This window comes from Mirounga leonina, unplaced genomic scaffold, assembly GCF_011800145.1.
Source record: "Mirounga leonina isolate KUSES-001 unplaced genomic scaffold, KU_Mleo_1.0 Mir_169, whole genome shotgun sequence".
Lineage (NCBI taxonomy): Eukaryota > Metazoa > Chordata > Mammalia > Carnivora > Phocidae > Mirounga > Mirounga leonina.
The window spans coordinates 7,794,697-7,807,296 of record NW_023270431.1 but is presented as its reverse complement, the minus strand read 5'-3'; the positions used below and the strand labels follow the sequence as shown (position 1 = coordinate 7,807,296).

At 33.2% G+C, this 12,600-nt stretch overlaps 1 protein-coding gene across 1 annotated transcript in view; it reads left to right on the top strand.

The window, feature by feature from the left end:
* Positions 1 to 12,600, top strand: part of GBE1 (1,4-alpha-glucan branching enzyme 1) — a 281,160-nt gene that overhangs the window by 182,946 nt on the left and 85,614 nt on the right. Inside the window, exons 8-9 of the mRNA XM_035015151.1 lie at positions 3,847 to 3,962; positions 8,013 to 8,140. Of these exons, the coding sequence (XP_034871042.1) occupies positions 3,847 to 3,962; positions 8,013 to 8,140 (244 nt within the window). The remainder of the gene's footprint in view (positions 1 to 3,846; positions 3,963 to 8,012; positions 8,141 to 12,600) is intronic.

Sequence of the window (12,600 nt, the reverse complement as noted above, 5' to 3'; positions counted from 1 at the left end):
GAAGAAGAAGAAGAAGAAGAAGAAGAAGAAGAAGAAGAAGAAGAAGAGAGAAATGAAGGGGGGAAAATCGGAGGGGGAGATGAACCATGAGAGACGATGGACTCTGAAAAACAAACTGAGGGTTCTAGAGGGGAAGGGGGTGGGAGGATGGGTTAGCCTGGTGATGGGTATTAAAGAGGGCATGTTCTGCATGGAGCACTGGGTGTTATGCACAAACAATGAATCATGAACACTACATCAAAAACTAATGATGTAATGTATGGTGATTAACATAACAATAAAAATTAAATAAATAAATATACCTAACACACACACACACACAAAGAAGTATTTTTTTTCAATAACCTATAGTTAAGTATTTTATAATTGTATAATAAATGTTAGGCTGTGCTTCCTGCAGAAAAAGAGTTAGTATAGCACAATTATGACTGCTATTCTTAGAAATGCCTGCCTGCAAGATTGGCCCCTACCTAGCCGTTGGGGACTTGGGTTTAGAGAGGGTTCTCACCATTCCCGGGACTGAAAACAGTTTTTCACTGCACCTAAACACTTCATACAAGCCATATATCTTATACTGAACACCCAGTTTCCTTCTGGGAATCTAGGTTTTGATACTTGTCAAGGCAGAGGATACCCAGTCACCAGCCTCCAATAAAATCACTAGGAACTGCGTTTCTAATGAGTTTCCCTGGTAGACATTTCACAGGTGTCATGACAGTTTGTTGTTGGAAGGATTAAGTGCGAGTCCATCAGGAGAGGACTCTTGGAAGCTTGTGTCTAGACTCCTGAACTTTGCTCCATCCATGTGGTTTTTCTTTTGTTTATTTTGCTTTTTATCCTTTTGCTATAATAAATCATACCCATGATCACAACTATATGTTGAATCCTGTCTGTCCTATTAGTGAATCACTGAACCTGGAGGTTCTGGTGGACCCCTGGCATAGCTTTCCTCTTATAATTTAAGTTCAGTGATCTGGGATAAATAATATTTATATAATACTTAAATAAACTGTCTATATTCAGGTGGATGTTTACCTAGTGTAAGAAGAAAAGAGGGGGGAGCTACATCTTCATTCCAGTGACAATATAAACACTCTATGACCTACTATTTTTCAGCTTTGGGTTCTGGTTCGTGTCCCTGGAAGGTCTGGTCATTTTATAGACTCAGATCTCAGTCTTCCTGGTTCTCTGTCTTGTTAGAACTCTAAAGTTCTGATTTTATACAATCTGTGTCCTAAAGTTAGGTTCATCAGGATGCTGAGTTTACCAAGAGTGAATTAGTCCATCTAGATTTATCATGTAAGATGATAAGAGACACAAAATTGGGATCACAGAGATATTGAGAACATATTTATGAGTCTGTCTTTCCCCCTATTTCCTGCACAAATAGATCATTTTTTTTAATAAAAGCTAATTATTTATAAAATATTACTCAGCAAGGGTTTTTTTTTTTTTTAAGATTTTATTTATTTATTTGACAGAAAGAGAGAGACAGCTGGAGAGGGAACACAAGCAGGGGGAGTGGGAGAGGGAGAAGCAGGCTTCCCACCGGGCAGGGAGCCCGATGAGGGGCTCAATCCCAGGACCCTGGGATCATGACCTGAGCCGAAGGCAGACGCTTAACGACTGAGCCATCCAGGTGCCCCTATAATAGTTGTTAAGCTTATCACAGGGAATTCCTTTTCTGTTTATCCATGCCAGGAATCTGTCTACTCATATAGTCACAGCTAAATATATCTTTTTCTTTTAATGTGTTATACCTTTTTTGGTCAAGAAGAGAACAGATTAAATATTGTAGTAATAGGAATGACTAGGCCATTAATAATGCTGCCCATAATCATCAACTAAATGATATTGTGCAATGCTTTCTTTTCAGTTATTAAATTCACATCATCCCCCTTTTTTGTTTTTATTGGATTGCACTATCATTGGCTCTTTTTTTTCTTTTATCTTTGTAGAAATTAGGACACAGTTTTTACATTTAAACCTGTGTAGTCTGCCTAGGAAACATTCAGTCCATAATATTTGTATTAGAAATTGATAGCAACTCTCCACAAGCCCAAGCTGGTGGTATAAAGGAGTATAAGGCTGGTATTAGAAAATGTGCAGTGGCAGGGACTGGGAAGAGCTTAGGAGGTCCATGTTCTATCTGCAGGCATTCAAAGTGAGAATTTGAAGTACTCTGCAAGGTAAACAAAACAGTGGTGCACGGCACATTAGGCCCAGAGACCTTTTGTAATCTCTTACATACTCATATCTTCATATATCTACCCAACATATATAGTATTTAAATAGGTTTTGTTCCTACTCTGGGGTATTTTTGACTAAAAATATCTTTCCATTTACCTTTCAGAAGTAAAATGTACATTACCAGTTGAATAGCCAAATGAGAAAAGTATGTCCTTTTCAAAATATTGTTTACAAAGGATTATTGATAGGGAAGTTTCTTCATGTCTTCTTTCTGGAGTACTCCTATAGCGACTTTGTTAAAAAAGTATAGACATGCTTCTGTTCTATTTTGCTGTGAACCAAAATGTCTCTAAAAAAATGAGCTTTTTAATTTAAATAAAACCTCGAAAAATGTATCGATATTAGAAAATCCTCTACAAAATAGAGTAATTTTGATTATGTTTGGTTGTAGAATACCTCTTTGTTTTTATTAATTTCTTTTTGTTAAACAGAGTTTTTTTTTTTTTTTTCCTTAACCCCCAAATGAATATGCATTCATAGAAACATTAGCAAATTCTACCTTCATCATGGCTTGGAACTAGAATCTAAAACCTCCTCACTACCTTTTCAGAACTACTGGATTGTTTGTATTTCTGCTTTTTCATTTTTTTTTTAAATTTCAGTAAGTTTGCAAAACTCAAAAAGTAACTTATTTAAAGCAGTTAATTACTAACAACTTATCTTTCCCCAAAGTTTGGATTTACTCTTCTGAAGTTGATTGTGATGGCTTAATATCCACTTATATCAGATTGCTCTTGAATATATGGAAGGTTTAAAAAAAAATACATAAATTTTAACTGGGTTAAAGATTTGTGTTCACTATAACTGCTTTGTCATTAAACTAAATGAGGTATTAAAGTCTTAAAACCAGAGTTATAATAAGATAGAGAACTCAACCATAACTGTATGACTAAAGAAAATACTAATTGACGATGCCTTCTTCTCAAATGTCCGAAATAGGCTTGTTTCGTGTGGCGTTTTTAATTGAGTTATAGGTTTCTTTTCCTTTATCCTCACAAAATGCAATAGTATAGTAAATGTAATATTGGTTATCATGTGGTTGACTTTAAGTCTCTTTTTAAAATTTTTTATTCTAAATGTATGTTTGAAATTGTAGAATGGGGAAATATTTTAAGCAAACATGCAAACATGGGAGATAGTTTTTCTAATGATAATGAAATTACATTTTCTAAAAGGAGGAGCTATGTAACTATGGTTATGTTGCATGAAAAATCTTAATGAAAATTTAAAGATCAGTAACAGATTTTTTCATTGCTGTTGCTGTAAGCAATACTATGTAGTAATCCTTGTATGATTGCTGAGTACACAGCATTGAATAAGAGAGTCCCTACACTTTGGACCCAATTTACATACTTTTTCTCAGTTTTTCTTAGATATTAAGTGATTTTGCAACCGAAGAAATTTAATAATCTCTTAGAATGAATTTCATCAAACAAATGTGATAAATAATAGTTTTCTGGTTTTTGTATATTTCATTGAGCATCATGATCCCTACGATATTTATAATTGTAATTAATACTCTTAGCAAACAATGTATAACAATCAAAGAAACCACTATAAACAATGCATTTAAGTATATTTTTTCTAATGTTTTAGCTGGGAAGTTTTAAGATTCCTTCTGTCAAACATAAGATGGTGGTTAGAAGAATATGGCTTTGATGGATTTCGTTTTGATGGTGTTACATCCATGCTCTATCATCACCATGGAATGGGTAGGTAGCCTAATATATTACAGATGCAACTAATGATTTCATTTTTTTTCTTTACTGGAATATTAAAACCAGATTTAGAGTTCTGTTACAGAGTTGCAATGACCATTATTGTTGGCTTGATTTTTATTAGTTTCATTGTGTATTTCCTTTCTCTAGTGACTTCTGATCTTCTTGGCAAGAGGTTGGATATAATTACATTTTATAAGTAAATAAACAATAATGCTTTTCTTTGAAATATATCTACTTAATAATATGCTATCCTTAATGTGTAGCTTTCCTTTAAAAATGTTTTATTTTTTAAAATTTTTTTCTATTCAAATATAACATGCAATGTTAGATTAGTTTCAAGTATACAAAAGTAAAGATTCCACAGTTCTGTACATTACTCAGTGCTCATCACTGTAAGTGTATACTTAATCCCGTTCACCTATTTCATCCATCCCCACACCCACCTCCCCTCTGGCAACCATCAGTTTATTCTGCATGTTTAAGAGTCTGGTTTTTTGTTTGTCTCTTTTTTCTTTGTTCGTTTGATTTGTTTCTTAAATTTCACATATGAGTGAAGTCATGTGGTGTTTGTCTTTCTCTGACTGACTTATTTCACTTAGCATTATACTCTTTAGACCCATCCATGTTGTTACACATGGTAAGATTTCATTCTTTTTTATGGCTGAGTAATATTCCATTGTATATATAATCACAGCTTCTTTATCTAGTCATCTCTGGATGGACACTTGGGTTGCTTCCATATCTTGGTTATTATAAATAATGCTGCAGTAAACATAGGGGTGCATATATCTTTTTGAATTAGTGTTTTTGTATTCTTTGGGTAAATACCCAGTAACGGAATTACTGGATCATATTGTAGTTCTATTTTTAATTTTGGAGGGGGCCTCCATACTGTTTTCCACAGTGGCTGCACCAATTTATATTCCTGCCCACAGTGTACAAGGGTTCCTTTTTCTCCACATTCTTGCTAACACTTGTTATTTCTTGTGTTTTTTATTTTAGCCATTCTGACAGGTATGAGGTGATATCTCATTGTGGTTTTGATTGGTATTTCCTTGACGATGAGTGATGTTGACCATCTTTTCATGTGTCTGCTGGCTGGCTGTATGTTTTCTTCAAAATAATGTTTATTCATGTCCTCTGCCCATTTTTAATCAGATTATTTGTTTTTTTGATGTTAAGTTGTATAAGTTCTTTATATATTTTGGATATTAACTTCTCAGATACATAATTTGCATATATCTTCTCCCATTCAGTAGGTTGCCTTTTTGTTTGTTAACGATTTCCTTCACTGTGCAAAAGCCTTTTATTTTGGTATAGTCCCGGTAGTTTAATTTTGCTTTTATTTTCCTCGCCAAAAAAGACCTAGCTAGAAAAATGTCTGGCTGATGTCAAAGAGAGTACTGCCTATGTTTTCTTCTAGAAATCTTATGGCATCAGGTCTCACATTTAGGTCTTTAATCTATTTTGAGTTTATTTTTGTGTATGGTCTAAGAAAGGGGTCCAGTTTCATTTTTTGCCTGTAGCTGTCCAGTTTTCCCAGCACCATTTGTTGAAGAGACTGTCTTTTTCCCCATGTATATTCTTGCCTTCTTTGTCATAGATTAATTGACCATAAAATTGTGGGTTTATTTCTGGGCTCTCTATTCTGTTACATTTATCTATGTGTCTATTTTTGTGCCAGTACCATCCTGTCTTGATCACTACAGCTTTGCGGTAGATCTTGAAATGTGAGATCGTGATACTTCCAGTTTTGTTTTCCTTTTTCAAGATTGCTTTGGCCATATGGGGTATTTCACAGTTTTGTGCAGTTTAGGGTTACGTGTTCTAGTTCTGTGAAAACTACTGTTGATATTTTGATAGGAATTTCATTGAATCTGTAGATTACTTTGGATACTATAGACATTTTCACAGTACTGGTTCTCCCAGTCCATCAGCATGGAATAGCTTTCCATTTGTTTGTATCATCTTTAATTTTTCCCATCAGTGTTTTATAGTTTTCAGAGTACAGGTATTTCACCTCCTTGATCAAGTTCACTCCTAGGTATTTTATTCTTGTTGGTGCAATAGTAAATGGGATTGTTTTCTTAATTTCTCCTTCTATTCAAATTAGTATATAGAAACTCAACAGATTCCTGTATATTAATTTTGTATCTTGCAATTTTACTAAATCCATGTATCAGTTCTAATAGTTTTTGGTAGAGTCTGTAGGGTTTTCTGTATATAGTATCATGTCATCTGCAAATAGTAAAAATGGTGAAAAACTGAGAGCTTTTCCTCTAAGATCAGGAAGTAGACATGGATGTCCGCTCTCACCACTTTTATTCAACTGGAAGTCCTAGCCAAAGAAATAAAATGTTTTTAAGCCAACCATTTATCAGAGCACCTATAGGATGTGAATGTGACAGCAATTGCAATGAGAAATAAATAACAAAAAAAATAAATGCAAACCTTTGTGAATGTGTAGGTCCCTTTGCATCTTAAACACTGATGAAAATATGTATATTTTAAATATAGATGTTCACAGTTAAAATTAAATTATAAATTAATTTATAATTAACAACATTGATCAGAGATCTTCAGTTTAAAAATTGTTCAAAGAAGTGGGATCACGGAATCCTAATTCCTCAGTAGATAATATGGTGAATAATTATTATTTTTTAAAGGCCAAATATTTACCAGTAACAACCAATCTGAAAAAGGGACTTTAAACTGTAAATCTTGAAAAGCAGCTGCCAAGGAAAGAAGCTATATTCAAACATCCTGCTAACTGCTCTTAATCATGGTCTGCCCCCATGAAATGTTCCTAGAAAAGAAGTTGTATCTATAAAACATGACAGGTTTCACTGATATCCTCCAGTTTGGAGAGAAGCTAACTTAAGGGATGAACAAGGAAAGCATGGCAAAGGTCAAGAAAGAGCCTCTCCTAGATTACAACACCTGCATACCCCTGTAGAACCTCTCTCTGCTGAAGGCTTGGTATTTTCCAAGGAATTGTGGAGTTAGGGAAATGAAAAAAAAATGAGATAAAGCAATTAACATCAAGACACAAAGTTTTCAATTTATAAAATTGAGTGATAAAGACAAGTTCAGCAGATGACAGAAAGAAAAAGAAATTTACCTGTGTGGGTGAAAACAGTGGCTGAACTCATACTTTTCTCTTGCCAACAGCAATGTATAAAAAATTCTGGGGAAGCAAAATTTGACTCAAGAATTTGGTAATTGAATTGCCATTCAGGTATTAAATTGAAAGAGCTTGAGGAATAAAACTTCTATAATTATATTTGAAAATATCATTTAGTGATGGGATCCAGGAAACTGAAAAAAAAAAAAGTGAGTCAAAATAAAAAAATAACTTGTTATAGGGAAACAGAGAGAAAAGGCATGTATTGGGCACTAATTTGAATTAATTAAAAATAAGTAAAGAATTCAAGAAATCAAAAGTAAGTAGTATAACTTCCATAAGTGCTATGTTCTATAAGCAACCAAAATTAGGGTGTGAGGGAAGAGAAGGTAGAAGTAAGTTGGAGGATGTTAAAGTCTTTTCATCATCATAGGAAATCTGTATTGCATAAATGGAAGCACATATTTAAAATAACATAAACACTGTGTCTCAATGTCATGATGGTTTTCATATTTGCTTTTCTTCAAAGGGATCTAATAGGAACCAGCTAACATTAACATCTTGACATGAGAAAAAATGTATCTAAAAATTGAAATATAGAATTTGGTATCATTTCATTTTTTTTGCTTTAAAATTATGTCAAAATTAAATTAAAATGTTCAGTTAAAGTGCTTTGTTTACTTTTGAAAAACAAAAAATAAATTGCAGGATTGTCTGAATTCCAGATGTTTGCTATGGAGTGCTTTTCTAAGATAGAACATATATTTGCTGATGATAATACTACATGGTATTGAGGCTCATTACACTTTGCTATGATAACAAAACTGATCTCAATAAACTAATTGGTGGGAGCCTTCGTGCTAAGTTAAGGCTTGCATGTTAAAATAATGCATCCATATTGATTTTCTGTTCTCTAGGTCAAGGTTTTTCGGGTGATTACCATGAATATTTTGGACTTCAAGTAGATGAAGATGCCTTGATTTATCTCATGTTGGCAAATCATTTGATTCACACGTTGTATCCAGATTCTGTAACAGTAGCTGAGGTAAAGCCATAATGATCTCTCCCCTCGGACCCCCTTTAATATAGAACATTCTGTCACAGCATACAGTATTTTAATGATTAATCTCATGTTGTCAATAATTGCATAAGCGAAATTATGCTGTGACTATAGTGCAGCTATCTTGTATGGGTGGCACATTATTTAGAATGCAGTGTTTTTTTATTAGGAGATAGTATGCACTAATTACTTGTCATCATTTCATTGTTACAGAAGAAAATGCCAGTGGTTAGAAAGTAAAATATCCTAATCAGTGGACAGGTCCTTCCTCCATGAGACCTTCAACGGAGAAAAGAATTGAATATTAATGTGTGTCTGGTTTATTTATTTATTTATTTTTTCTTTTCTGGTTTAATCATTAGAGATGGCATGGCTCACTGCCTGCAAGCTTCTCTGAAGTCTCTCTTGTTCTGATGCGATTACCTTTCTTGTTTATGTTATTGCTCTTGGATTGCCAAATGTTCACTAGTTATTCATGATTACTGAAGGTTCATGATTAACTGTCCCAAAGCTGCACTGTAATGATATAATTCGGTATATGCATAATTGACAATTCCCCTCTTGGTGATAAATGTGATAAATTAAGAAGTTTGTTAAATGCTTATGCTAATTTAGATTTAGTTCTAAAAATCCCTCTGGTTTTCTGAGTCCTCTTACTAGAAATTATTATTAAAATTGAATTTAGTATGTTAAAACTGTTCTGTACAAAGTGTAGTGGTTGGCATATGAAAATAGCAAGAAGATCGTTAAAAGAGTCAGAGTTCAGTTGTATTTGCACATTGTTGGCATTTAGCTCATGGGAATGAAATGCAGTAGTGACGGTCTCCTTTCTGTGGTATTTATTATTTGTATAGACTTTTTTCTATCCATCTTTTCTCAAAACCCTGACTCTTCAACTAGATGGAATGATTTCCTTGTTTATCTTTGAATAGAGAACAGTTCCTTTCTTTAGACATTTTGTCTTCTAAATATATTCTAGGAACAGAGCAATGGACCCTAAATTTCTAGAATAAATTCTAACACAGATTTTTTAAGAACACAATTATAATAACATTTTGATAAACCTGTATTATTCTACACTATCTACCTGTCTACATTTGGTCATATCTGATAAATCTTGCTAATACTTGTGCTAATTACTTTATGTGCCGAGTATCTTTTAATGTCAGAGTGTATTTTAAACTTATTTTGTCTTTTATATGAATTTATTTTATCTGTCAAACATCAAAAAACTTTGTCAATTATATTTATGACAATTCAAAGCAGAGACAGTATAAATGAAAAGTTACTACAAACAATTAATGATAGTACAAATCAAAAGTGGGTACTGGAAAAAAAGAAGCAATTATTTAATACATGAAACTTAAAATTGTTACATTGATCTTTCCGTTCATTTCAAGTAAAATAGTTTCATGATCTAGGGAGCCCTTGTCTGATTATCAGTGTTTCTACCAATGAAACTTTGAGACTTTAGCCTACTTTATATTACTTGGTTTTAGATTTTTTTTAACAAGATGTATCTTCAATTTATTCTACTTAAATTGAAAACTACTTCAATTTCAGTACATCACTTTTCTGTCTAGTGGGAGTCTCTTCAAAATGTGAAATTGATCCTCATGAACTTTTTTTTTAAGAAAGGAATGTGGTGTAACAAATAAGTAATGTAATTTATATAAAGTCCTATAGTAGAAATCTAAATTTATTTATGACAGTTACTAAAACTGAAGACTTTTTTTTTCCCTAGAATGTATCTACCATTTCCCATGGTTCTATTTGCTATATTAATTAAAAGTATTTTTTGATTGAGGTTTTCTCCCCCTTTTGGAATAGTCATAAGATATCCTTAGATATTAAAAAATAAAACTACTTCAACTTTATTTTGAACACATGGTTATTTTTAGATGCTACGTTGGTAGGTATTGACTTTTTTACATTTAAAGTATATTTATTTTAGTGGCCTTTATGTTTACTTTTTTTTTTCCTTTTAAGATTTTAAAAGGAAAAGGAAAAGGATAGTCATAACTCTTCTCTTCCGAAAGATAGCTACAAATATCTCATGTGCATTAATGGAGTAGCTTTCTAGGATTCAGATTTAGGAGTCAAGACCAATTGGTGTCCAAATGTTTTTCTTAGCATATTCTATTTCCTATCAAAGTATTCCTAAAACTATCTTTAGAACAAATATAGAATGCGCCTTAAGGTTTCTTGAGAAAATTATCTTGATCTTTAATACCAGCCTATCACCAGTCTTAGGAAAACTTAGTCTCATGAAAACTCTTCTGGGGAAGTTATTTTGTCTATAATTCCAGTGCCTAACACGAGTGTCTGGTATTTAATACATATTCAACCAATGTTTATAAGGAACCAAACTAAATGCCTACTATAATAGTGAAAATATGACATATTATAAGATATAACCTTTTAATTTTTTTTCTGTTAAGCATTCATCCTTTCACTTTTTTGTCCCTTTTTTCAGTTATAAACTATGAAGTACTATATAGAAATAAGATATTATTGCAAATACTTCATTTTCTAACAGATATATTCCACTCTGCATTATATTTAAATGTATCTCTCTTTCATTAGAAAACAATAAATTATTTTAGAAGTCCAAAGAGGTCATATATTTCTTTTTTTACCAGATTTTCTGTGTGAAGAGTTTGGGGATAGTGTTGTATATGAAGAAGTATTTGAGTTAAGTTTCAGAGAGCTCAGAGTATGTGATAGTCTTTTATAGAAAGTAAGGATAATAATGCAAGGAAAAGTTTGGGCAGTGACACGCATAGAAGAGTTTGTGACAAGCACAGGGAAGAGTAAATATTCCAAAGTGAATGATGTATTTAGTACTTGAAATATAATAGTAGAAATTATGGTGGAAAGCTATAGGTCTCTCCGTTGGCGTTTTCTGTGTACTTAACAATTACAACAACTACATCACATTATCATTTCATGATAATAAGTGTGTATATGTTTAGTTAGGTTCTATTTATAAGGAAGTTATATGAAGGTCAGATATTATGTCTTATTTACCTTTAAATTCCTGACAGTACCTTTATTCATTCACTCACAAAATGGTATTGAGTTCCTGCTTTATGCCAAGTACTCTTATACTACTCTGAATTCTTGGCATATATCAGTGAACAGCAAAACCCACAAAACCCTTGTCCCATGGATCTCACATTCTAACAGAAAGTAAGGAGGCAAATAATCAAATAGGAAATCATATTGTTAATACTTAAAGTATGATTGTTGAATTGAATCTTTAGCTAAAGAAGTTGAGTTTTTGGTTATTGGCTATTGGAAGCTACTGATGGGCAGTGATAGGGCACTGTCTTATAAGATGTTAATTTTGGGGGCACCTGGGTGGCTCAGTTGGTTAAGCGCCCAACTCTTGATTTTGGCTCAGGTCATGATCTCGGAGTCATGAGATGAAGCCCTGTGTTGGGCTCCACACTCAGTGGGGAGTCTGCTTTCCCCTCTTTCTCTCTCTCTCTCTCCCCCCGCCTTCACTTTCTGTTCCCCCACTTGTGCTCTTGCTCTCTCTCTCTAAAATAAATAAATCTTTAAAAAATATATTAATTTGGCAGCAGTTAGAGTGAAGGGAAACTGGAGATGGGGAATTCCATTTGGAAGCATAGTGGTCTAAGCAAGGAGTAATGAATATTAAATAAGACTATAGAAATGGAACAAGGGAAATAAGGCTATAGAAATGGAACAAGGGAAAAGGATTTATTTGAAAGATGTCGTAGAGTTAGAATTGCTAATTTGTGACTCATATTTCACCATAGTTGCTGGTATATTTTGCTACATCTGGATCCTTATACCATCTTTTTTTTCTTATGTGTTTATTTGATTATCAGTAATAATCTAGTGGTGGCATGACAGAGAAGGAAGACACTCTGTTGAAGGTCCTGACATCTGAGTCCTGACTCTACTCTTGAGAAACATCTCTTTAGAGATCCCTTCACCCAAGTGAGCTTCAGTTTCTGTAGCTTCTAGATGAAGAGGAACCACCAGATAACCTTAAGACCCATTTCAAGTGTAGCTGACTATACTGAAAGTCATCTTATTGCTTCATACTTAATGTACTAAGTCTTTTTCTATCTCATCAGAAGTTAGGTCCTCACAAAATACACACCTTGCCAGTACTGTATGCGAAGAGAATAAGTACAACAGATATATGCCACATGTATTTTTGTGTTTGATGAAAGCAATAGCAAAATGTTCATACATTAGCTCAAAAATAAGTCTAAGAAACTATGTTTTGGCAGTAATCATCTTACTCTTTTGTGTTCTCTATCTTGTGATACTAAGGAAAAGAAAAATAAAATCCCCTCATGAGATTGAAATTGTCCTGCATTGAAAAGCATTACACAAAATGTGTTAGTGGGAAATGAGATATGCTGTCTTGGTTGTAACTACTTTTACAATTCTGCTGTCCAAAC